The sequence below is a fragment of the Bipolaris maydis genome, assembly GCF_028858645.1.
Source record: "Bipolaris maydis strain C4 unplaced genomic scaffold PSV08scaffold_2, whole genome shotgun sequence".
Taxonomy (NCBI): Eukaryota; Fungi; Ascomycota; class Dothideomycetes; order Pleosporales; family Pleosporaceae; genus Bipolaris; species Bipolaris maydis.
In genome coordinates this window covers 1,318,003-1,344,168 of record NW_027093858.1, presented here as the reverse complement: position 1 = coordinate 1,344,168, position 26,166 = coordinate 1,318,003, and the positions used below count along the sequence as shown (strand labels likewise).

The following is a 26,166-nucleotide window of genomic DNA, read 5'->3' as shown; positions in this document are numbered from 1 at the left end:
ATCTCTGCAAGCCAGCTAACCACCATGTCTGCCACCAGCTGCGGACCATCGCCATATTTGCATACTACATAACATGCCACATTACATACAATTTTCGGGCAAGCGCAATTTGGAGCATGCCAACTACTACGACCAATACACACGACACTCAGGCAAAGCTCCGCTTCTCCAACCACCTGTCCACGAGTGCCAACGCCTCCTTAGGCTTATCAAATGGAACAAGATGTCCCGCTCTATCTACCGTTGTGAAAGCAAAGGTCGTCTCCCTGCCGCTTGCAGTCTTGGTCTTTACCTCCTTGAACCACCCTACTTCTTCTCCTTCGTTCTTCCACGTTCTCTTCGGCTGTGCAACAAATGCTGGCTGGCCTTTCCATTGCATTGTGTTGGCCCACTGCAGGTTTCCCGCGGTATTACACGCGAGATCAAGGTTACCTTGGTAGAAAAGCACGTCGATACCATGCTCAAGAAGGTACAAAACTTGTGGCTGCGTGCTCTGAACACCATCTCCAGTCACAGCAAAGGCCCATGTAATGTCCAGAGATAGGACGGAGTAGTTGCCCGCAGCTTTAGGTACGTTAAGAGCTTGCCGAACCGATGGAAGATTGAGATACTTTTGTATCCTCGGGATCTCAGGGTAGCACAATTCGTCCTTCGTCTCGCACCCGTCTGTGATGTCGTAGCGATTACGACCACCTTCGCCGGACTCTCCATCATAGTATTGGATGACTCCCTTGTCGCATACTTTTTCAGCGGCGATGCATATGGCTGGATCCGGGTGGTCATAACAGATTTGGGTGAGCTCCATGCAGCGAGGTAAGTTTGATGCCATAATATCGCAGCGTGTCTGGTTGAACACGGGGCTCTCGACGCCAGGATTTGTTGTGCAAAGGGTCTCCCAATAGCCGAAAGTAGTGTCTTTCGGTGAGACATATGCATTCCCGGTGAATGTTGATTTGATGTTGACTTGCGGTCGCTTTGGGTACAAGAGGTTCTGAGACACAATCTGCGCACCGAGTGCCGGAACATAGTGGCCCTGGTGATGGTCAGCTTGTACACGTGATTATGGTGCAAGAAACCCACCGCATAGCTTTCTCCAGTAATATGGAAGTCTCTTCCGGAAAGGCTTGGGAAGACATCGCTGGTGAACAGCTGCAGGAAATGATGCATGTCTTCAGCCGCCGTGAAGCTCGTAGCCGGAAGCGGGACGCCTGGGTCAACATAGCTGAAACCCACGCCAGCCGGCTGGTCGACGAAGATGATGTTGGCATTCTTGCTCCACCCGTATTCGTTGAAGACAGTGCCATTACCATGTTCATTGATCATGCATGGTCCCAACTCACCCATCATTCCAAGCATGCCAGACGCACCTGGGCCTCCACTCAACCATAACAACAGCGGATCTTCTGATGGTTTTCTCTGTGATTCAAAGTACCAGAAGAAGATGTGTTTTGAGCCAACATCTAGCCAACCAGTATATTGCTTACCATGAGCGTTGCAAATCGTGTCGTCTTGCTGCTCTCTGATACGGATGGCATGGTGTTCGGAGAACTGACTTTGGTACAACTGGAAACCTTCAACATCGGGTGTCTCCTGGAATGGCACCTGTGAAAATGAGGTGGCAGGGACAGTTGTGGCAAGCAAACAAGCGATAGAAAGCTTCATGATTGATGTACACCCTCGCGGTACTGCGATGGATGCTCGATTCAGCATAGAATGAAAACAGAGCAATAACTCGTGATAAATCAATATTGCAAGAGATAGAACAACTGCATGAATCTGGAGAATGGCAGATATCCCCAGAGAACAGAGGTGAGACGGTTGGTGTCCGCGTCACCCCAGGCCCCAGTCAACGATCGTCCAAAGTTAGACAGGGGTGTGGGAATTGGTCTTCACCCGCAGCTCGGAACCACCACCGCACGCGACTGTACCCTCAACTCGACTATTTTGCGCGACTTGACCGCGTCAATCAACGCCTTGAATACGATTCGCCTCCGCCGCATTCTGAAACCTCTGCTGGAATCGTGTATCAATCTACAAGTACCCACCCAACAATCCGCAGCACATACAGCCAAAGCAAGGCACCCTTCTCCACAATGCCCTACAACAACACTCCGATTGCGCCCAACAAGGAGATTACTGGCCATGTGTCGCTTCCATGTAAGTAGAACGTTTTTTCAATATTCAAAAGACTTCATTCACTAACTCTCTCACCAGTGGCACGCGTGCAGAAGATCATTCAAGCGGACCCAGAGCGCATCACAACTTCCAAGAACGCTGCCTTTGCCATCGCACTCGCCACGGAAATGTTCATCCAGCACCTCGCAACTACAACCTACAATGTCGTAAAAGCTGAGCGCAAGCCTCGCCGCAACATTCAGTACCGTGATGTCAGCAGCGCCGTCGCAAAGACCGACAATCTCGAGTTCCTGGTCGATGTCGCACCCAAAACAAGCACATGGGGCACGGTAAAGAAGAGGATTGAGGAAAAGGAAAGGGAGGATGCGAAGAGGAAGGAGAAGGAAGGCAAGAAAGATCCTCTAGCAAATGGTCAGACAAAACTGGGTGCGCCCGTAGAGACGGTGGAGGGAGATGCCACAGATAAGATTCAAACACCTGAGAACGGCGCTGCCATGGCTTCGCAGTCGCCAGACAAGCCAGAGGAGACGCCCGATGCCATGGAAGTGGATCAGGTAGTGGATCGTGTTGCGGACAGTGAGCCAGAGGAAGATGCTGCAGCCATGCAAATCGAGATGGAGATGCGTGGTCCACCAAGTCAGCCCCCAGCGACCGAGAACAAACCTGCCAGTCCAGTAATCACGCGGCCGACAGGAGGCTTCACTGCTATTAACGGTAACAAGTAACTTGTGCTGATTCAGGACTGGGGGAGAAGAATTGTTTGCATTGCATTTGGCGTTCAGCAGGATATACCATGCCGAGGGTACTTGACGAGTTGACGGGATTCGATATGGGGATTTGGCTATGCCCGTACGAACATGAAAGATCCGTTCTACCGGATCGCAGTATAAATTAAACTATTCCAGACTGCATCTTTAGCGTGGCCTGGTTATGATGCTAGATTCGAACCGGCTACTTGAGAAAATTGGATAGTATGACTTGAAGCTCCACCAACTTCATCAACCCACTTCTACCCTTTGTGCATCCGAAATTTGATATCCGCTAATACACCACCACGTACCCCCTTTCAGATCCATCCCACTAGCTACCTTCCGTATTCCACACCTCCACACTCCCCACCCACCCCTCCCTCACCACAACCCCCCGCAACACCTCCTCTGTCCCCTCCCACGGTACCCCAAATTTGCCACTATTAATCCTACACATCCTCACACTACGCACTTCGTCCCCCAGCAGCCCCAGCAACCCCAAACACCCCTCAACCGCCCTCCCCGTATTCCTCAGAATCTCCGCTATCCCATCCTTGCCCTTCCCATACCTCCGACTCGTAAACAGACACCCAATCCAATGGCCTTTGTCGCCGTCCACCGGCGGAATCAACAGCGTTGTACCGACTGGCATCGGGTTCCCGGCTTTCAAGGAATGCTCTTTGGTGCAAAAGGCGTGGTAGATGGTGTATGCGTTGGGATACTGCTTTTTGAAGGCTAGGGCGATGCCTGAACCCCAGGAGCCTTGGGTGTTGCAGGCGTGGAGGAGCAAGGTGTGCGGAGGTGCGGTGAAGAGAGAGCCGGTGTGGTGGGTTAGGGAGAGGGTGGTGGAGGTGGTGGAGGGAAGGGTTGGGGGAAGGTCTTTGTAGGAAAGAGGGGTGAGGGAAGTAGTGGTTTTGGTATCTTGTCGTTTTGGGGGGACTGGGGCTGAGGATGCGGATAGTGGTCTTTTGCCTTTTTCTTTGCTGGTGTCTTGGGATGCTGGGGTTTCTGGTACTGGTGGGCTTTCGGGTTCATCTTTAGTAGGTTGTTTGGGGGTCGCTTGACTGCGGTCTCCGGTTTTTGGCTTCAAGTAGGAAGTGATGGAAGCGCTTTTGCTGTTGAACATGGTTGCGAGCTATTCGAAAGTTTTTATGTGACGTTAGAAAAGGTAGTAAGTCAAGTAAGTGTTAAATAAGAAGGTTATACTGATGAGCACCCTGTGAAAAAATGGTGAGAAGGAAGGAACTGTCAGTGACGAGGAAAGAAGTAAAGGAGGGGGCAAAGGCTTAATTCTGTGGATAGAGACCACAAACTAGAAGCCAGGCAGCCGCCAAGGCTCTCACTCACTTCAGATGAGTCAGTAGTCTGTGCATTTAATCTACAACTTCATCCATGGTAGTGAGAGTGAATAAATGATCTTTAAGAAAAGAGACATTTAAGTTCGGGAGTTGGGTGGATTAAATGAGAACACCATGACATGCTTTACCAGAAAGTTACAATGTAGAGTCGATATTTAGTACAAAGAAAATCGCATGTTCAATGTTGTGCATCGAGCAAGCCCAGCCGAGAGCCCAGCTGCTACAATGCCGTGGTGGTGTTCGGGTGATGACGCTTGGATGGTGTTCGTCGGCCACGAGACCTTTTGACCAATCAGAAGACACCTGACATAACGCTCCCTGGCAAACCAGCCAAAACTTCAACATCGTCAACCCAAGCTCCTCTCCATCAACGACCACAACCCCCGCCTACTCGCGTCCACGATGCCCGCTCTCGCCAACACCGCCCGTGCCGTCGCACGCTCATGGACCGCTCACCAATTGCCCGTTGCTCGGGCGGCCGGTTGCACCGCCATGCAGACCCGCAACGCCTCGGCTTCCTCGTTCGATAGCCCCTTCAAGGGCACCCCGGAGACGACCAAGATCCCCTCGTTTGCTGCGTACAGGAATAAGGGTGGCGAGACCGGACCCAAGGTGTTCCAGTACTTCATGGTTGGAACCATGGGTGCGCTGAGTGCGCTTGGCGCGAAGGCGACCGTACAGGGTATGTCACCAGCACCGCGACAATCCAATGGAGGGATGGAAATTGCTCGGTGGAATTTACATGGCATATTCGGAGTTGTAGGAGAGCAATTGGCCATTTTTCGGATGATATGCATCCGTGAATTGATGGAGAACCGAACGGCTAACCCGATCGTTCAACAGACTTCCTCGTCAACATGTCTGCCTCCGCCGATGTTTTGGCCCAAGCTAAGGTTGAAATCGACCTCGCTGCCATTCCTGAGGGCAAGAATGTACGTTTTGCGACATCAAATGGACTGCCCGAAGATCGGAAGCTGATGAGAGCAGGTCATTATCAAGTGGCGAGGCAAGCCCGTTTTTATCCGACACCGCACTGAGGACGAGATTAAGGAGGCTGAAGATACCAAGTGGGAGTCGCTCCGTGACCCCCAGCCCGACTCTGCCCGTGTCCAGAAGCCTGAATGGTTGATCATGTTGGGTACGTTACACCGCGAACTGCACAGATGGAGATTGGAGTTAACAACAACAGGTGTCTGCACCCATCTTGGATGTGTTCCCATTGGTGAGGCTGGTGACTTCGGAGGCTGGTTCTGCCCTTGCCACGGATCCCACTACGACATCTCTGGCCGCATAAGAAAGGGACCTGCCCCACTCAACCTCGAGGTCCCCTCGTACGACTTCCCCGAGGAGGGCAAGGTTGTCATTGGTTAAGTGGAGTAACTTTTTGAAGGGGAGGCGCACGGATGTCGAGACTTGTGTGTGTATAGGAGCGAGCATCAACAATTTCCTACCGTTTGATTCACATAGATTCGGCTTGTGTCCTTGCAATGTAACACTAGTTAGAGTCACCCTTTGTTTGTCTTGGTTGCAGGTGTTGCAGCGATTCTATTACTGGTACATGTTACGATAATCACGGCATCTTTCGCTCTGCGGCTCTCATTGGATGCACAGTGCATGAACATCCAAGATATCATTGTCCGTTTAGGTAGGTCTTGACAGCCTCCACAGCGCCCTTGAACTTATCCGCCTCAATTAGCACCATGTGTCCCTTGGGCTTGACTCCCAATTCCTGAAACGCCCTCTTGCTGTCGCTCGCACCCTCGTCTACTGGGGTATCATAATCAAAGTCCGTGAAGCCCACCGCATGCTTGTGTAGCACTTCGTCCTCAGGATGGAAGTAAAACGTCTCTTGGCCAACGTCGGCCTTCTTGTTCTTCTTCTTGCTCGGCGGCGCATCTCCGCTCGGTAGTTGCGATTGGATTTCGGAATAGCATTTTGAGAGCACGAGATAGTGGGTAAATGTGTAGGGCTCCTTTTCCTCGACCGCCCATTGAATCTCTTCAAGCAACATGGTGTACATTGGGGGCACGACCTCGTGTGGCATGTTGATAAAGCGCTCGGTCAAAATAAGGCCAACTTGTGCCGTAGAAGATTCGGCGAGTAATGGCGCGAGAGTGGGGATTGAGGAAGCTTTTTTCGACAGGTAGGATGTCAGGTCGCTAATTACTTTCTTGTCCTGCAGGTGCCTGTTAGATATGTCGATTTTCTCAAATTGACAAGGCGCATACGTACCTTGTGTGTCTGCAGGTTCAAGACTGTAAGGAAAGCGTATGGGTCCGTTTCATTGCCGTCAACCTTGACGGTACTTCCTAGGAGCGGTTGCGATAATATAAGATCGGCGAGTTCTGAGAGATTGAATAATTGCGCATCGACGTCGAGGAGTTGGCGCAACAGGTTCTTAAGCCCGTGGAAGTCAACGGCTGGCTGCGGATCAAACCATTCGAAATCGACGTTCACTATGTCCATTTCCTAGCATGCAGCGGTTAGCTCGTCATGTTACAAGAAGAAGAATTGACCGAAGCGCATACCTCGTCGCTCCCAGAGTCGTCGCCATCTTGCTGCGTGCGCTTCTCCGGCGCATCAGGCAGATCCTCGGGATCTCTCTCAGACTTTCTCTTGGCCATTGGATGTTCTGAGTGTGCGGTATACAAATTCGCTATCAACTAAGCTGAGACGAGTGGAGAATTCGAGCGACGCGACTTTCGCGCTGCGTCGGCGGCGCTATCGATAGCGAAATTTTGGGCCCCGCCAAAATTTGCGAGAGTCACGGAGCCCCTCCTGCGCCTGGTTTCCCTCCCCAGATACCCCGTCTTCTTTCTTTCAACTTTTTTTCTTCTTCTTGTCAACACTTTCTTTCAAACCTAAGCTACACACTTTTCAAGTGTACGTCTTATTTCAAAATGGCGACCGACAACTCCGACCCAATTCCTCCCCACAAGACATTCGATACCATCTTGGTTCTCGACTTTGGCTCGCAGTACACACATTTGATCACACGCCGACTTCGTGAGCTCAACATCTACTCTGAGATGCTGCCATGCACCACTAAAATTGCCGATCTTCCTTTCACACCAAAGGGCATCATCCTCTCCGGTGGCCCATACTCAGTCTATGAGGAGGGCGCGCCCCACGTCGACCACGCCGTCTTTGATCTCGGCGTCCCAATTTTGGGCATATGCTATGGACTACAAGAGATGGCATGGCACTTTGGCAAGAACGCCGGAGTAGCCGCAGGTGAGAAGAGGGAATATGGACATGCAAACCTCAAGGTTGAGAACCACGGCGGACACATGGACGAGCTGTTCAAGGACTTGGGCAACGACCTCGAGGTCTGGATGAGTCACGGTGACAAGCTCAGCCATATGCCTGAGGGCTTCGTGACTGTTGCGACTACGAACAATGCGCCATTTGCGGGAATTGCGCACACAACTAGCAAGTACTACGGCATTCAGTTCCACCCTGAAGTTACACACACGAAGAAGGGAACCACAGTGTTGAAGAACTTTGCCGTCGATATCTGCCAGGCGAACACAAACTGGACCATGAGCAAGTTTGTGGACCAGGAGATTACGCGCATCAGGAAGCTCGTAGGCGACAAAGGGCAAGTCATTGGCGCTGTCAGTGGTGGCGTCGATTCGACCGTTGCCGCTAAGCTGATGAAGGAGGCTATCGGTGATCGCTTCCACGCCGTCATGGTCGACAATGGTGTACTGCGACTCAACGAGGCTGTACAGGTTAAGAAGACTCTGGACGAAGGTCTGGGTATCAACCTTACAGTCATAGACGCATCCGACCTGTTCCTCGATCGCCTCAAGGGCGTGACCGACGATCCGGAGAAGAAACGCAAGATCATTGGCAACACCTTCATTGAAGTGTTCCAGAAGCAAGCCGAGAAGATCAAGGCAGAGGCTCATGCATCCAGCGAGGCTGGTGACATTGAATGGCTCCTCCAGGGTACCCTCTACCCTGACGTCATTGAATCTCTTTCATTCAAGGGCCCCTCGCAGACCATCAAGACGCACCACAATGTCGGCGGTCTTCCCAAAGACATGAAGCTTAAGGTCATTGAGCCTCTCCGTGAGCTCTTCAAGGACGAGGTTCGTGAATTGGGTAAGGAGCTTGGCATTCCAGAGGATCTCGTCTGGCGCCACCCCTTCCCTGGCCCAGGTATCGCCATCCGTATCTTGGGTGAGGTCACCCGCGAGCAGGTTCGCATCGCGCGTGAAGCCGACCACATCTTCATTGAGGAAATTAAGGCTGCTGGTCTTTACAGGAATATCAGTCAGGCGTTTGCGGCGCTTCTCCCTGTAAAGGCGGTTGGTGTAATGGGCGACAAGCGTGTGCACGACCAGGTAATTGCACTGAGGGCCGTTGAGACGTCAGACTTCATGACGGCAGACTGGTATCCTTTTGATGGAGAGTTCCTCAAGAGAGTGAGCAGGAGGATTGTAAATGAGGTCAATGGCGTTTGCCGTGTTGTTTACGACAGTGAGTTTTTCTTGTGTCCTCATCGAGTAAAATATATCTGCTAACTTTGACTAGTCACCAGCAAGCCTCCTGGTACCATTGAGATGGAGTAGGAGCCCTGTGTTTTTTTTTCGGCTCTGGTTGCTTTGCCAGAATATCTTGTACAGCATGGACACGCTTGGATAGGAAGATGACTGGATGTGGATACGAATAGACGATGGATGATAGACCAAACCTTTGATGATACCCTTGCATGACTACTATGAGGTAGTTGAATATGAAAATTCTTTTCAATCGTGTACCGAAGTGCTGCCGGATGGGTTTATTGGTGTTGGAGGTGATTGTGATCTTATCAGTTGGTGGCAGAGACGGAGACCGATGCTAAAATCATACGTAAATTGCACGTGTCATTTTCAAGTGCTTACTGACAAGATCATCGAATTTATCCAAGCATCACAAAATAGACAGTATCGAAGCAAAAATTAGAGACGAAAAAAAAAAATTCTACACACATGAAGATACAATCTGCTCGATTGCGCAGACTGTATAGGCTTGGCATGGCTGTGCAATGACAACATCGGACCCCCGAGACAGTGGCCGCTGGGTCGAGGTGCTGGACCCTTGCATAAGCCCAGGCGAGGCGGGCATTCCGTCTCGCAACGTCGTATCTTTAGACCCTCCTATACATTCATTCCTTTTCGCGCCGACACGAAGAATCAGGACGAACCACGAGAATGCGATGAATGGGACCGGATTCACTGGCGAACACGGCCATGTATCATCAGCCTCGCAGTCCTCCTCGCTCCATGTAGACTCGTCCTATCAACGGCCTGACGGCCGACCGCCCTCTACGCGCCGCCCGTCGTCACGCCCAGGCCCAGCCTCGCACTCAACCTCATTTGCGCCCTCGCTGCGGCGCCGCACAACCAGCCACTCTCTACCCTCGCTCGATGTCGGCGATGAGGATCCCGAGGCTGCAGAGAGCACGCATGCCGAGGCTGCGATTGTCGAGGAGATTGCGGAGATCAAACGCTACGAGGACTTTACGACTATAGATTGGGTGCAGGATGCTGCGCGCGAACAACTGAGGCGCAAGGCGCGGCAGCGGAAACGAGATAGTATTGGTGTGCGAAAGGATGGCGGCGTCAATAAAGTGTTTCTGGGCCGCGGAAGAGGCAAGTGGAGGAGAAAGATTGCAGAAATGTATGACGCGGGCCAGGCATGGATTGTTGTTACACTCGTGGGAGCGGCGATTGGACTCAATGCTGCCTGCTTGAATATCGTGACTGAGTGGTTGAGCGACATCAAGTTGGGACATTGCACCACGGCCTTTTACCTTAACGAGCATTTCTGCTGTTGGGGCGCCGAAGGAGGATGTGCCGAGTGGAAGCACTGGACGGGGTTCTGGCCTGCGAATTACTTTCTCTACATCCTCTTCGCAGCGCTCTTCTCTTTTACGTCTGCGAGGCTGGTCAAGAGCTTCGCACCGTATGCAGCGGGATCCGGTATCTCGGAGATGAAGTGCATCATTGCGGGATTCGTCATGAAGGGCTTCCTGGGCTTCACGACGCTCTCTATCAAGTCGATTGGGCTGCCTCTAGCCATTGGCTCGGGCTTGTCGGTCGGTAAGGAGGGACCCAGCGTACACTATGCTGTCTGCACGGGAAATGTGATTAGTAGGTTCTTCGACAAGTACAGGAGGAATGCTGCCAAGACTCGAGAGATTTTGAGCGCAAGTGCGGCGGCGGGTGTCGGTGTGGCGTTTGGAAGTCCCATTGGAGGCGTACTGTTCAGCTTGGAGGAGATGAGCAATCAGTTTCCGCTCAAGACGCTCTGGAGAAGCTACTTTTGTGCTCTGGTTGCTACGGCCGTTCTAGCTGTAAGCAGCCCTCATCTTGTCCCTATGCTGTCAGAAAAAACAAGACTGACTGAAGCTCCTATAGGCGATGAACCCCTTCCGTACCGGCCAACTGGTCATGTTCAACGTCTCATACGATCGTTCCTGGCACTTTTTTGAGATTGTCTTCTACCTCATCATTGGCGTTTTCGGCGGTCTCTATGGGGCCTTTGTCATCAAGTGGAATCTCAAGATGCAGGTCTTTCGCAAAAAGTACCTTGCTGCATACCCTATTACTGAGGCTGTCACCCTGGCCGTCATCACGGGTGTTATATGCTACCCCAACATGTTTCTGCGCATCGACATGACGGAGAGCATGGAGATATTGTTCCGAGAGTGCAAACAGGGCAAGGATTACGACAGGTTGTGTGATGCGGCACAGAGGTGGCATAATGTTGCGACGCTTGCTATTGCAACTATCATAAGAACCTTGCTGGTTATTATATCGTTTGGGTGCAAGGTGCCAGCCGGTATTTTCGTGCCCAGTATGGCCATTGGCGCGGCGTTTGGCCGTATGGTGGGTATCTGTGTCCAGGCCCTTCACGAATCCTTCCCTACTTCAGCTTTCTTTTCGGCTTGTGGACCAGACGGACCATGCATTACACCGGGCACATATGCGTTCCTTGGAGCAGCTGCATCACTGAGTGGCATCATGCACATCACCGTTTCGGTGGTTGTTATCATGTTTGAGATTACAGGCGCGCTGACTTATATTCTTCCCACCATGATTGTCGTCGGTGTCACAAAAGCAGTGAGCGAGCGGTTCGGACATGGCGGAATCGCGGATCGCATGATCTATCTTAACGGTTACCCGTTCCTGGATAGCAAGGAGGAGCACACTTTTGGCGTACCAGTCTCTCAGGTCATGGAGAGCCGCGTCGTGTGCATATCGGCTACTGGAATGAAGCTACGACAGATGGAGCACCTTGTGAATGAAAACCAATACCAAGGATACCCCATTGTCGAAGACTTGAAGACGAAGGTACTGGTTGGATATATTGGGCGCACAGAGCTTCGGTATGCCATTGAACGCGCAAAGATAGAGCCACACGCCCCACCGCACGCCAAGTGCTATTTCACACATCCATCTGCACCTACTCAGAGCACCATGCAAACACGTGGGGGAGCTGGAGAATCGCCAAACACGACGTTCGAGTCTATTCCTAGTACCTCGTCGCAGACCAATCTCGACTTTACACGATTTGCTGATCCCACTCCGCTGTCCGTCCATCCCCGTCTGCCCCTGGAGACGGTCATGGAAATATTCAAAAAGGTAGGACCGCGAGTTATCTTGGTTGAGTATCGCGGCCAGCTCACCGGTCTCATTACTATCAAAGACTGCCTGAAATACCAATTCAAGGTAGAGGCGGAGCATGGTAGTGCCGGTGGTACCAATGGCGACGAGGGCATGGAGAGACTGGCGGCATTTGGAAAGCGTATCATCAATTGGGGACGGAGGAAAATGGGGATGAAGGAGGTCGGGGAGTTGAGGCTTGCTAGTCCGATGCCTGAGCAGGGGACGGGGGGGAGGCGCGGTGAAGCTTTTGCTATTGGCGCGGATGATGAGAGCGACGATGACGGCGGCTACCAGGGCACGGAACTTGATGATAGGAGGGCTGATAGGAGTAGATAGTCAATCTTTGCACCAACAAAGCTAACGCTGCGCCAATGATGGATGCTCTCTTTTATGTGGTAGCCCGGCCGGCGCACTATGGCGGTGTTAGAGATTGAATTGGAGGAGCGGGAGGGCTAGTTTGGAAAAGTGGGCCTGTCAACGTCGTACTTTCACGTGGAGAGCTATTACTTGCTGCTCTGGCCGTGCTCATGTCTGGGGTGTCAAAGTCGTCAAAGAAGTATTGACAGGACAACAGGAGCAATCGCCACAAGACTAGCTGTCCAAAACACGTGCCGAGTGCGAGTAGAATAATCGTATGTTCTTGTGCTCCCATTGCCCGTGCCAGACATGGAGAGACGAATCAACGGGCGGGGTTGTGCGGCTGCAGGGGCGGCGGTGACACTAGGCAGGCAGGGTAAGCGTGTGACGACCGTGCGCGCGTACTTCGCGTACGCCTACTGTGAATTATCAGACCGACAACACATCATCACCACCACCCGGTCGCCCCCCAAGCGCCCCTTTGCAACTAGTAATTGCCCCCTCCAAACCACCGTTCCCTCACTACCCCGCCCTCCGACCGCGGAGCCACATGTCTCCCTAGCGACCGAGACCCGACCGACACTCAACCATGGAGGGACCATTAAACCCAGGGGCCCCGAATGGCAATGGCAGCATACGCACTCCCAGCCCCTCACCGCCCTCGATAGACCCCCAGCTCATTGTCGACCACCTGGAAAAGGTGCTCGATGTCAGCTTGGGTGCATCCAAGGAGGACCTGTATGCCACCGGCAGTCTGCTGTCGTCGGCCAAACTTCCGGATACACTGCAACGATGCGCCCGCTTCGCCTCCGAGGGGCAATCGGTGCTATATGTAGTCAAGGAACGAGCAGATGAGGCTCGCATCGATGGCATGGACAGCGCGAATAGCAAGTTCCCCTCTACTGCGGAGGATGGAGCATCCACACTGACTGAAAGTGCAGGCGCCACCCAGCACTTTACCTATACCCTCTCGAGTGAGATCACAGCTTCTCCCACTTGCGCCGCATTTGTTGTTATTTCCAAGCGACCGATACCCATAGACCCCGCGATACCCCTTAGCCAGCAGGTCCTTATTCAGACCCTGCCTGGCTTTATACTTTCTAATAACGCTTCTTCGCCCGACGGCACGCCCTATGAATTCCTCCGTTCGCTCATTCAGTCGGCCGTCGAGCCCTACTTTGACACGTACACAAAGAGTCAGCGTGACTTGGCGGGGAAATATAGCAAGGGTGACAATGATGCGAGGACGGGCATTTCGGCAACGAGGAAGAAGATTGCAGAGTTGGCTGTGAGCTTGGGCAATCTTGAGCAGAATGTCGAGATTCCTGAACTGCTTCTGCCTCTGCATCCACTCATCCAGAGTGCTTTGGACGAGGCCAACCAGCGCGGTGTGAAGCCCTCTCCAGAGCTTATCCCCGCTGCTATTGTGCAGGACAGCAGTTTTCTCAACGGATTACAGGCGACAGTCAATGGATGGATCAAGTCGATACAAACCATTACGAAGACTTCTCGCGATGTCTCGACTGGAACAGCTGCGCAGGAGATCAACTTCTGGATTTCCATGGAATCAAGGCTGCACGATATCGAGACACAGCTTGGAAGTCCCGGTGTGAGGCTCACGCTGGATGTGTTGAAAAATGCAAAGCGTTTCCAAGCGACTGTCAGTTTCAGCGCAGACACTGGTCTGAAGGAGAGTACGGATCTTGTGCAAAAGTACAACCAGCTTATGCGCGAATTCCCACTCGATCAGCTGCTGTCTTCAACTTCACTCCAGGCAGTTCAGGAAGCAATTCAATCCATCTTCAGCCACATGAACAAGAAACTCCGTATTTGCCCCTACCCTGTTCGTCGCGCCCTGCCCCTCGTAGAGGCGATTTCCGGTGATCTCGATAAACAATTGCATAATCTGCTTCATGGCAAGACTCTCATGCACATGGATTATCCCGAGTTCCAGGCCATTATGGCAGTTGCTGAGAGTATCTGGCGCACTTGGGAAGAGAATGTTAAGGAGTTCACCAACGTTGCACGTGAAGTGACGAGGCGAAGGAATGAGAAGTTCATTCCCATCAAGATTGCTGCGCGACACAAGGAGACGGAGGAGCGTATTCGCTACATCACTACCTTCCGCAAGAACCACGAGCAGCTCCAGCGAACCATTGTCAATGTCCTGGGATCCCAGTCGTCTTTGTCTGAGAGCGCGCCAGCTAAGGAGGCCGTCATTATCGAGGAGATTGGCGACGTGGATGCTGTCAAGGAGGTCAAGGAGGCCTACGATGTTCTGAAAGATGTGGATGTTCTCGACGTGTCGCCCGAGGGCACGCGACTGTTTGAGCAAGCAGAGCAAAAGTACAACGAGCGTACGTCGCGTGTTGAGAACTCCATCATTGCCAGACTGAGGGATCGCCTTGGTACCGCCAAGACGGCGAGTGAGATGTTCCGCGTCTTCTCCAAGTTCAACCCGCTGTTTGTGCGACCAAAGATTCGGGGTGCCATCTCCGAGTACCAGACGCAGCTCATCGAGAATGTCAAACAAGACATCTTGGCCCTTCATGAGCGCTTCAAGCGACAGTATGGTAACTCCGAAGCTCACGCCATGGCACAGCTTCGCGATTTCCCTCCCGTATCTGGCGCTGTCATCTGGGCTCGTCAGATTGAAACCCAACTGGAGACTTACATGGGTAAGGTTGAAGATATTCTCGGAAAAGACTGGGCGCTCCACGCAGAAGGTCAGAAGCTTCAGGCTGAAAGTAGTATGTTCAAGAAGAAGCTCGACACCAGGCCCATCTTTGAGTCTTGGCTCCAGGAGGTTGCGAGGAGAAAGTTATCCATCTCTGGACGACTTTTCCTTGTCAACAGGAACCGTGCTGCCGGTAACATTCTTGAGCTGAATGTCAACTTTGATGCGCAAGTCATTGCGCTTTTCAAGGAGGTTCGCAACCTGACATGGCGCGGTTATCAAGTCCCCCACGGCATCAACAACATCTCCAAGGAGGCGAAGCGTGTCTACCCTTACGCAGTCAGCCTTATGGAGAGTGTCCGTACATATACTCAGACTGTGCGCTCAATCACCGAGATGGGCAGTGTTGCTCTGCTCCTTAACAACTATGTCAACGATGTTCAAGCACTAGTTGGCAAGGGTGTACCGCTCAAGTGGGAGTCTTTCGTTCACGCCTATGACCTCCATGTTCGGCAGTCTGGATTTCCGGTTGGTGGTGGCAGTGTTCGCAGCGAGAGCAAGCACGTCCAGTTTGTTCGCGACTTTGCTGCGGCAACATCCCTGCTTCAGCTGAAGGTCGCTACTTTGGTGAACATCAACGCTGCAGTTGAGAAGGCACTGAAGGATCTGGAAACATGCTCGTACACCAAGGACGCTTTCCAACAGAACCTTGAGACCATTCAAAAGTCCATCGATCAGCTTAACCTTGAGAACTACGCCAACCTTGCTTCTTGGGTCTCTGACATGAACGCCCGCATCGAGTCTATCTTGTTGGTTCGACTCAGCAGAGCTATTGCTTTGTGGATCGAGATCTTCAACAACGTCGATGAGGAGAATCAAGACCGCCGTCCAGTCAGTGAGCCTTCTTCTACGGAGATCCCAGAGGTGAAGCCGACCTTGGCTCGGTTGACGCTCGAGATTACCATGCGGAATCAGGTCATTTACCTCAGCCCTCCTGTGGAGTATGCTCGAGCAAGCTGGCTTGAGCAGCTTCAACAGTGGCTCGCCATTGTTTGCACTCTCCAGAAGATCAAGGCTTCGCGATATGAAATCAGACTTGAAGCAACTAACGATACTTCCGTCAATCAATTCTCTGACCTGCCAAGCCGATGCACCAATTCACTTATTGAAGTTTACGGTGCTGTTGAAGGAAAGCTTCGCGACATTTCCTCCTATGTCGATGAGTGGCTCCAGTTCCAATCTCTATGGGATCTGCAGTCCGACCACGTCTATGATATCCTTGGTGAAGATCTCTCCCGGTGGTTGCAACTTCTCCAGGAAATTCGCAAGACCCGTGCCACTTTCGACAACTCTGATATCAGCCGCCAGTTTGGCTATGTCACAGTCGACTATGAGCAAGTACAGGTCAAGGTCAACGCCAAGTATGATCAGTGGCAGCAAGAAATCCTTACCAAGTTTGCTAGCAGGCTCGGTCAGCGCATGAACGATGTATATGTGCAGATTGAGAAGGCTCGCAAGGACCTTGAGATGCAGACACTTGAGGCGTCCTCGACCGCTCAGGCTGTCTCCTTCATCACCACTGTCCAGCAGTGCAAGAGAAAGGTCATGGAATGGGAACCAGAGATTTCTACATTCCGTCAGGGCCAAGCTACGTTAGCTCGCCAGCGCTACCAATTCCCATCGGACTGGCTACAAATGGAGCAAATCGACCACGAATGGCAGACGCTGAATGAGGTCTTGGAGAGGAAGAACAAGATCGCGAATGACCAAGCTGACGCATTGAGAGCTAAGATCGCTGCGGAAGACAAGGTCGTCAACCAGAAGATCGTTGATATCACTGGAGAGTGGGCTGAGGAGAAGCCTGTGGCTGGCAATCTTGCACCTGCGGATGCTTCAGCTGTTCTGGCCAAATTTGACCAGAAGCTCAGCCAGCTTCAGAACGAGTCCAGCAATATCTCGAAAGCCAAGGAGGCTCTTGGCTTGCCACCTTCTCCAGAGAATGCACTTGAGACTCTGCTGGAAGAAGTACAAGATTTCAAGTCGGTCTGGTCTGCACTTGGCACGATCTGGGCCAGTATTGACGATCTTCGTGAGGTCCTGTGGACTAGCATCCAGCCTCGCAAACTGCGACAAAACCTTGACAACCTTCTCAAGATGACCAAAGATATGCCTAGCCGCATGCGACAATACCAGGCTTTCGAATACGTTCAGACCACCCTCAAGCAGCTGCTCAAGGAGAACGCGATCCTGGCAGAGTTGCGCTCCGATGCTGTGAAGGAGCGTCACTGGACAAGGATTTTCAAGAACCTGAGGCCTCACAAGCGATACTCTGCTATTTCCATGACTCTCGGCGATGTCTGGGATCTCAAGCTTGGCCCTAGCGAGAAGATTATTCGTGATGTCATTACTCAAGCCGCAGGTGAAATGGCACTCGAGGAGTTCTTAAAGCAGGTCCGTGAGACGTGGCAAAACTACGCTTTGGAACTTGTCAACTACCAGAACAAGTGTCGTCTCATCAGGGGCTGGGACGATCTGTTTGCCAAATGCAGTGAGAATCTCAACTCCCTCCAAGCTATGCGACATTCACCCTACTACAAAGAGTTTGAGGAGGAGGCGTCGTCTTGGGAAGACAAACTAAACCGTGTGCACGTCCTTTTCGATGTTTGGATCGATGTACAGCGCCAGTGGGTTTACCTCGAAGGTGTGTTTACAGGTAACGCTGATATCAAACACCTGCTTCCCATGGAGTCAGCTCGTTTCCAGAACATCAACTCGGAGTTCTTGTCGGTTATGAAGAAGGTTTCGCGCCAGCCCTTTGTACTCGAAGTTCTCAACATTTCTGGGGTACAAAAGTCGCTTGAGCGCCTTGCTGAGCTTCTTAACAAGATTCAAAAGGCGCTAGGAGAGTATCTTGAGCGCGAGCGTGTGTCGTTCCCTCGCTTCTACTTTGTTGGTGACGAAGATTTGCTAGAGATTATCGGTAACAGCAACGACGTTCTGCGTATCGCTAAACACCTACGCAAGATGTTTGCTGGTATCTCTGGACTTATCACTGATGATGATGGTGTCATACAGGGGTTCACTTCCAAGGAGGGAGAGGAGGTCCAACTTCGTAAGGAGATCTCGCTCGTCAAAACACCCAGAATCAACGAATGGCTCGGTGCTCTCGAAGCCAACATGAAGACCACTCTGGCTGAGCTTACGTATGAGGCTTACGAAGAGTTTGCTCAACTCGCAGGGGCCGATACAATGGATTCGGATGCTTTTATGGAATACATTGCCAAGTACCCTGCTCAAGTTGTCGTTCTGGGAACACAGATTGCCTGGACTCACGCTGTAGAGCGTTCGCTCGCCGAAGAAGGAGCTACTTTGCCCAAGCTTTACGAGAAGCAAGTCAATGTCCTCAAACTGCTCGCTACCGCTGTCTTGGGTGACCTTGAACCCATTCAGCGCCGCAAATGCGAGGATCTTATTACTGAGTTCGTCCATCAGCGCGATGTCATCCACAGGCTAGACAAGGTTGGTGCACGCTCGCCAACACACCACATGTGGCTACTTTGCATGCGATATGTATATGAGCCTGGCAATGATCTGCTCCAGCGACTGAGGATCAAGATGGCAAACGCTGTTCTCGACTACGGCTTCGAATATTTGGGTGTTACTGATCGCCTTGTGCGCACGCCTCTTACCGACCGCTGTTTCCTTACTCTTACTCAAGCACTTTGTCAACGACTTGGTGGCTCTCCATACGGTCCAGCTGGTACCGGTAAGACTGAATCAGTTAAGGCTCTTGGTGTGCAGCTTGGACGATTTACTCTAGTTTTCTGCTGTGACGACACATTTGATTTCCAGGCCATGGGTCGTATCTTCCTTGGTATTTGCCAGGTTGGTGCTTGGGGATGTTTTGACGAGTTCAATCGTTTGGAAGAGCGTATTCTCTCAGCTGTTTCGCAACAGATTCAGAACATCCAACTCGGTCTCAAGAAGGGCGCCGAGGATGAAAAATCACAGATTGAACTTATTGGCCGCCAGCTGAAGGTCAATGGCAACACTGGAGTTTTCATCACTATGAATCCTGGCTATGCAGGTCGTTCAAACTTGCCCGACAATCTCAAGAAGCTCTTCCGAAGCGTTGCTATGTCCAAGCCTGACAAGGAGCTTATTGCTGAAGTTATGCTGTACTCCCAGGGTTTCTCCCAAGCCAAGGAGCTCTCAAAGCAAGTTGTACCATTCTTCGACAGGTGTTCGTCAGGACTCTCCAAGCAGGCTCATTACGACTTTGGTCTCCGTGCGCTCAAGAGTGTGCTTGTTAGCTCTGGTGGGCTGAAGCGTGCTCGCCTTGCCCATCAACAAGACAGTACAACACTGGACGAAGAAGGCATGGAGCCCCAGATTATCATTCAGAGTTTACGCGAGACCATAGCACCAAAGCTCATCCGTTCTGATGTTGAGCTTATGATGGCTATCCAGGAAGAGTCATTCCCTGGTGTTCAGTACATTCCTGCTCCTCTCGACAAGCTTACTGAAGCGATCCACAAGTGCGCTGCCGAGTCTAAACTTGTTGTTAGTGACGCATGGATGACAAAGATTGTCCAATTGTACCAGATCCAAAAACTGCACCACGGTGTCATGATGGTTGGATCTTCCGGTTCTGGAAAGTCCGCTGCTTGGCGGACACTTCTCTCAGCTCTCCAGGCTGTAGAGGGCGTAGAGGGCGTTTGTCACGTTATTGACCCCAAGGTCATGTCCAAGGAGCAGCTTTACGGAACGCTCGACAGCACAACGCGCGAGTGGACAGACGGTCTTTTCACTAGCATTCTGCGTAAGATTGTAGACAACCTTCGTGGTGAAGACAGCAAGCGTCACTGGATCGTATTTGACGGTGATGTTGACCCCGAATGGGTTGAGAACTTGAACTCCGTGCTCGATGACAACAAGCTCCTCACGCTGCCTAACGGAGAGCGTCTCAATCTTCCGTCTAACGTTCGCATCATGTTCGAAGTGGAGACTCTCAAGTACGCTACGCTTGCTACAGTCTCTCGTTGCGGTATGGTCTGGTTCAGTGACGACACTGTCGAGGTAGACATGATGATCAAGAACTACATTGAGCATCTCAAGACCGTACCATTTGAGGATATCGAAGACGACTCGGTTGCTCCTGGACAAATGTCACAGAAGACTCTCACCACACAAGGAGTCATCGCTGACTTCCTGCACATCAAGCTTACTCAGGACCGCTTCATTGAAAAGGCTCTCAGCATGGCCAGGAAATTCAAGCACATCATGGAGTACACTGATATTCGTGCGCTCAATACACTGTTCTCGCTGCTTAATAAGGCGTGCCGCAACGTCCTTGAGTACAATGTGCAACACCCAGACTTTTCACTTGAAGACGACAAGATGGAGACATATCTTGCCAAGAAGCTGCTTGTTGCTCTGGTCTGGGCATTGGTTGGTGATTGTCCTCTCAGGGAGCGTAAAGAATTCGGTGACCTTATCGCTGGCCTTACCGATGTCGAGCTTCCTACTCTGAATGAGTCCACTTCGCTCATCGACTATGATGTCAAGCCTGACAGACCTGAATGGGATACATGGCAGAGCCAGGTACCCAACGTCGAAGTCAACACTCACTCTGTCACCCAGACAGATGTAGTCATTCCAACCCTCGATACTGTTCGCCACGAGGATGTTCTCTACTCCTGGCTTGCAGAGCACAAACCATTGCTGCTCTGCGGTCCTCCAGGTTCCGGAAAGACCATGACTTTGTTCAGCGCACTTCGAAAGCTTCCCAATATGCAGGTTGTGGGTCTCAACTTCTCCAGCGCGACAACACCGGATCTCCTTATCAAGACATTCGAGCAGTACTGCGAGTACAAGAAGACTCTCAATGGTGTTCAGCTTACTCCTACCCAAGTTGGTCGTTGGCTGGTCATTTTCTGCGACGAGATCAACTTGCCCGCACCAGACAAGTATGGTACGCAGCGAGCCATTTCTTTCCTCAGACAGCTTGTTGAGCACAATGGTTTCTGGAGGACTTCAGACAAGACATGGGTTACTCTTGACCGTATTCAATTCGTTGGTGCTTGTAACCCTCCAACCGACGCCGGTCGTACGCCCATGGGTCTTCGATTCTTGCGCCACGCCCCGCTCATCATGGTTGATTACCCTGGAGAGCAATCGCTTCTTCAAATTTACGGTACCTTCAATACTGCGGTGCTCAAGATCATTCCCACACTGCGTGGTTATGCCGACGCCCTCACCAAGGCAATGGTTCAGCTCTACAGCGAGTCTCAGAAGCGCTTTACACCTGATATTCAGCCTCACTACGTATACTCGCCTCGTGAACTTACTCGATGGGTTCGTGGTATCTATGAGGCTCTTCGACCACTCGAGACTTTGCCTGTTGAGGGCCTTGTTAGGATCTGGGCGCATGAAGCCTTGCGCTTGTTCCAGGATCGTCTTATCGCAGAAGAGGAGAGAAAATGGACTGAAGAGTGTGTCCACCGCGTTGCTACTGAGCATTTCCCCACAATCGACGAGGAGAAGGCTCTTGGAGGCCCCATTTTGTTCTCCAACTGGCTTTCTAAGAACTACGTGCCAGTTGAGCGTGAACAACTCCGCGAGTTCGTCAAGGCCCGACTACGCACTTTCTGCGAGGAAGAGGTCGATGTTCCTCTCATTCTTTTCAATGATGTGCTTGAGCATGTACTTCGCATCGATCGTGTTTTCCGTCAACCACAGGGTCATCTTATCCTCATCGGTGTTAGTGGGTCTGGTAAGACCACTCTATCGCGTTTTGTCGCCTGGATGAACGGTTTGAGTGTCTACCAGATCAAGGTTCACGGAAAGTACTCTGGCGAAGATTTCGATGAAGACTTGCGTACTGTGCTCCGACGCTGCGGTTGCAAGGGTGAGAAGATTTGCTTCATCATGGACGAAGCCAACGTCCTTGACTCTGGTTTCCTTGAGCGCATGAACACGCTTCTTGCTAACGCCGAGGTTCCCGGTTTGTTTGAGGGTGATGAGTACGCCTCTTTGCTTACCGCCATTAAGGAAGGTGCCCAGCGCCAGGGTATCATTCTCGACTCTCAGGACGAATTATACAAGTGGTTCACGGAGCAGATTGTCAAGAACCTCCACGTTGTTTTCACCATGAACCCTCCAGAAGGAGGTCTTTCTTCAAAGGCTGCAACGAGTCCTGCGCTTTTCAACCGTTGCGTGCTCAACTGGTTCGGGGACTGGTCCGATCAAGCACTCTACCAGGTCGGCTCCGAACTCACACAGTCTGTTGACTTGGATCGCACAAACTACGTGGCACCCGATAGTATTCCTGTCGCTTACCGTGGACTTACCCTACCACCATCCCATCGGGAGAGTGTGGTTAACGCCATGGTTGCTGTACACCATTCCCTCCGAAGCAAGAACGCGAAATTGCAGAAGACGCAAAACCGCAAGATGTACCTCACGCCACGACACTTCTTGGACTTTGTGGCACAATACGTCAAGCTGTACAATGAGAAGCGTGAAGACCTGGAAGAACAGCAACGCCATCTTAACGTCGGTCTAGAGAAACTTCGCGAGACATTCGACAAGGTCAAAGAACTCCGAGCAAGCCTCGCCGAGAAACAGACACAATTGACCAAGAAGGATGCAGAAGCGAACGAGAAGCTACAGCGTATGATTGCTGACCAAAACGAAGCAGAGCAGAAGAAGGCAGGATCGATCAAGATGCAAGCTAGACTTGCCAAGGACAAGGAGGAGATTCAAAAGCGACAAGAGGTGGTCAATACTGATTTAGCAGCAGCCGAACCCGCTGTTATTGAGGCACAGAAGAGTGTGCAGAACATCAAGCGCCAGCATCTTACCGAAGTCAGATCCATGCAGAACCCTCCCGCCGGTGTCAAGCTTGCGCTTGAAGCCGTGTGCACAATTCTTGGCCACAAGCCTGACAGCTGGAAGACTATTGTTTCCATTGTAAGGCGTGACGACTTTATCGCCAGTATCGTGACATTCGACAACGAGAGGCAGATGACTGCTGCACACCGAAGGAAGATGCAGAACGAGTATCTGTCCAAGGAGGAGTTCACCTTTGAGAAGGTCAACCGCGCTTCCAAGGCTTGTGGTCCTCTTGTACAATGGGTATCTGCTCAAGTCACGTACTCCGACATTCTCGACCGTGTTGGACCCCTACGTGCTGAGGTCGACAACTTGCAAGTCGAGTTGCAGAAGACAGAAGAGGGTGCGAAGGAGACCCAGATCCTTATCCAAAACCTCGAGGAGAGTATCGGACGTTACAAGACCGAGTACGCAGCCTTGATCAGCGAAACACAAGCCATCAAGACGGAAATGTCGACTGTCCAATTCAAGGTTGACCGCAGTGTGCGACTTCTTGACAGCTTGTCTTCTGAACGTACTCGATGGGAGGAGAGCAGCAAGTCGTTCGATTCTCAAATTGACACCATTGTCGGTGATGTTATGGTTGCCGCAGCTTTCATCGCATATGCTGGTTACTACGATCAGCAATACCGAAAAGCACTTACCGAGGACTGGTACGATCATCTCAAGCAGTCTGGCATCAGCTTCAAGCCAACAAACCCATTTACGGAATACCTATCCACAGCTGATGATCGACTAAACTGGCAACACAACGGTCTGCCTGTTGATGATCTTTGCACTGAAAACGCTATCGTCCTACAGCGTTTCAACCGTTACCCGCTCATCATCGATCCGTCTGGTAGGACTACTGAATTCTTGCAGAACGAATGCAAGGAACGCCGCCTTACGGTCACCAGCTTCTTGGATGATTCGTTCACCAAGCAGCTCGAGAGTTCTCTGCGCTTCGGTAACCCAATCTTGATTCAAGACGCTGAACATCTGGATCCTATCCTCAACCATGTTCTCAACAAGGAGTACCAGAAGACTGGAGGTCGTGTCCTCATTCAACTCGGCAAGCAAGAGATTGACTTTTCGCCGTCTTTCCGCTTGTACTTGTCCACTCGCGATCCTTCCGCCAACTTCGCTCCCGATATTTGCAGTCGCACCACCTTTGTCAACTTTACAGTCACGCAGAGCAGCTTGCAAACCCAAACACTCAATGAGGTTCTCAAGTCTGAGAGGCCTGATGTCGATGAGCGACGCTCTAACCTCATCAAGATGCAGGGAGAGTTTGCAGTCCACCTTCGTCAACTGGAGAAGCGATTGTTACAGGCTCTCAATGAGTCGCGCGGTAACATTCTTGACGACGACCGTGTCATTGAAACCCTTGAGACGCTCAAGAAGGAAGCCAAGGAGATCTCCGAGAAGGTCTCCGAGACCGCTGGCGTTATGACTGAAGTCGAGAATATTACAAAGGAGTACACTGTTGTTGCTCGTTCTTGCTCGGCAATCTTTGCTGTGCTGGAGCAACTTCACCACCTCAACCACTTCTACCAGTTCTCGCTTCAGTACTTTACACAGATCTTCGAGGCGGTTTTGCGCAAGATTCGCAACTCTTCGATCACTGGACATGCAGCGCGCATTGAGCAGATTGTTACTGAGCTCTTTGTCGACGCTTACCGCCGTACCTCGCTGTCCTTGCTCCAGAAGGACCGTGTTACTTTCGCCATGCTGCTTGTGCAAGCAGCACCCTACAAGATGGACAAGACACACATTGACCAAATTCTCGACCCTGACCTTAAGGGCATCGATGTGTCGACCGAGATGGATCGCAAAGCAGAAGCCATGGAGCGTGCAAGCAAGATTCCGATTTTCAAAGATGTCCTCGAGAAGATTGACGAGAGCGCCTGGGATGCATTCCTTAACGAAGAAATGGGAGAGCGACACGTGCCGCAGGCTTGGCCAGAAGATCTTACCAAGTTCGACCAGCTCCTGCGAGCTCTCATCCTCGTCAAGCTGTTCCGTGTTGACCGCTTTGTTCCTGCTGTGGAGCGATTTGTCACTGAGGTCTTTGGCAAGGGTATTCTCGATGCAAGTGGTGACTTGGGTGACATTGTTAAGCAAGTCAACGCCGTCACCCCAGTTGCTCTCAGTTCCAGTCCTGGATTCGACGCCAGCTACAAGGTCGACAACCTTGTCGAAAGAGAGCAAGTCAGCTGCTCCAACATTGCCATGGGTTCCAACGAAGGTGCCGCGGCAGCAGACAAGGCTATCGCTAACGCCGCTACTACTGGCAACTGGGTACTTGTCAAGAACGTCCATCTCACACCCCAGTGGCTGCAGTCGCTCGAGAAGCGTCTTGAGGCACTCAAGCCCAACCCTGACTTCCGCCTGTTCCTTTCCATGGAGTCTAGCCCGAAGATTCCTGTCAACTTACTCCGTGCTTCGCGTGTCCTGTCATACGAGCAGCCCGCTGGAGTGCGCGCTAATATGAAGGACTCCTTGTCGTCCTTGGCAGAGAAGGCAACCAAGCCACCTGTGGAGAAGGCCCGTGTCTACCTCCTGTTGTCTTTCTTGCACGCGGTCATTCAAGAGCGTCTGCGATATGCACCTACATTGGGATGGAAGGGCTTCTGGGAGTTCAACGACAGCGATGTAAGTGCCCTTGTATATTTTTCTGCGATACACATGCTAACCATATCCAGTACGAATGCTGCAGCTTCATCATCGACACATGGATCGACACCGTTGCCCAAGGCCGCTCCAACATTGCGCCAACCAAGATCCCATGGGAGATGCTACGCTATCTCATCACGGAAATGTACGGCGGCAAGATCGACAACACGGAGGATTGGCAGATTCTCTCATCTCTTGTCGATTCGTGCATGACTCCCGCGGCGTTTGAAGACAACTTCAAGATTGTCAAGGAGACGGAGCACAGTGAGGGTCTTGAGCTGCCTAGCTCGACCAGCTGGAAGGACTTTATGGGCTGGGTCAATGACCTGCCTGAGCGCGAGCCACCAACGTACTTGGGTCTCCCAGCCAATGCGGAGAAGTTGCTGCTTGTGGGCCAGGCGAATGATATGGTGGGTGGATTGAAGAGGGTGGTGGAAATGTTGGATGAGGGTGAGCAGATTATGGCTGAGGCAGAATCTTAGGTAGAGCGGTAAGACTCTTTACTTGCTTATAAGGGCGGTTTGATTTGTGGATTGAGCTGACGTGGAATGGATGTTTTTCTTTTATTTTCAAACGGCGTACTAGGCGCGAGGGCATCGTCTTTGGTAGTTATGTTTATATACCCTTCTTCTCTTGTACTCATGTGTTCATTTCTCATCTCACCTGGTGTGTTGTGG

At 51.7% G+C, this 26,166-nt stretch overlaps 6 protein-coding genes across 6 annotated transcripts; 3 read left to right on the top strand and 3 right to left on the bottom strand.

Annotated features, from left to right (window-relative positions):
• Nucleotides 1-148: 148 nt before the first annotated feature.
• Nucleotides 149-1,662, bottom strand: PSV08DRAFT_172196 (Alpha/Beta hydrolase protein; the record flags this gene model as incomplete). Its single annotated transcript, XM_014229163.1, has 2 exons — nt 149-1,033; nt 1,081-1,662. The coding sequence occupies 2 exons, from the start codon at nt 1,660-1,662 to the stop codon at nt 149-151; spliced, it is 1,467 nt and encodes a 488-aa protein (XP_014084638.1).
• A 384-nt stretch (nt 1,663-2,046) lies between these two features.
• PSV08DRAFT_265532 (uncharacterized protein) lies at nt 2,047-3,121 on the top strand. The gene is made up of 2 exons (XM_014229164.2): nt 2,047-2,157; nt 2,215-3,121. The coding sequence occupies exons 1-2, from the start codon at nt 2,094-2,096 to the stop codon at nt 2,859-2,861; spliced, it is 711 nt and encodes a 236-aa protein (XP_014084639.1). The 5' UTR covers nt 2,047-2,093; the 3' UTR covers nt 2,862-3,121.
• A 95-nt stretch (nt 3,122-3,216) lies between these two features.
• On the bottom strand, nt 3,217-4,013 carry PSV08DRAFT_384071 (uncharacterized protein; the record flags this gene model as incomplete). Its single annotated transcript, XM_014229165.2, has 1 exon — nt 3,217-4,013. A coding segment is annotated over one exon (797 nt), but the record flags the coding sequence as incomplete, so codon positions are not given.
• Nucleotides 4,014-4,592: 579 nt separating this feature from the next.
• Nucleotides 4,593-5,754, top strand: PSV08DRAFT_407200 (Rieske [2Fe-2S] iron-sulfur domain-containing protein). Its single transcript, XM_014229166.2, has 4 exons — nt 4,593-4,925; nt 5,087-5,175; nt 5,231-5,381; nt 5,433-5,754. Exons 1-4 carry the CDS (start codon nt 4,646-4,648, stop codon nt 5,612-5,614), a joined length of 702 nt encoding a protein of 233 aa, XP_014084641.1. The 5' UTR covers nt 4,593-4,645; the 3' UTR covers nt 5,615-5,754.
• PSV08DRAFT_215585 (p21-C-terminal region-binding protein-domain-containing protein) lies at nt 5,721-6,938 on the bottom strand. The gene is made up of 3 exons (XM_014229167.2): nt 6,772-6,938; nt 6,476-6,712; nt 5,721-6,419 (listed from the first exon to the last, which is right to left on the bottom strand). Exons 1-3 carry the CDS (start codon nt 6,865-6,867, stop codon nt 5,874-5,876), a joined length of 879 nt encoding a protein of 292 aa, XP_014084642.1. The 5' UTR covers nt 6,868-6,938; the 3' UTR covers nt 5,721-5,873.
• A 109-nt stretch (nt 6,939-7,047) lies between these two features.
• Nucleotides 7,048-26,126, top strand: PSV08DRAFT_407198 (dynein heavy chain). Its single transcript, XM_066093770.1, has 6 exons — nt 7,048-8,731; nt 9,496-10,589; nt 10,654-12,239; nt 12,910-13,121; nt 13,203-25,468; nt 25,519-26,126. The coding sequence occupies exons 1-6, from the start codon at nt 7,144-7,146 to the stop codon at nt 25,969-25,971; spliced, it is 17,199 nt and encodes a 5,732-aa protein (XP_065949777.1). The 5' UTR covers nt 7,048-7,143; the 3' UTR covers nt 25,972-26,126.
• The last annotated feature ends 40 nt before the right edge of the window (nt 26,127-26,166 follow it).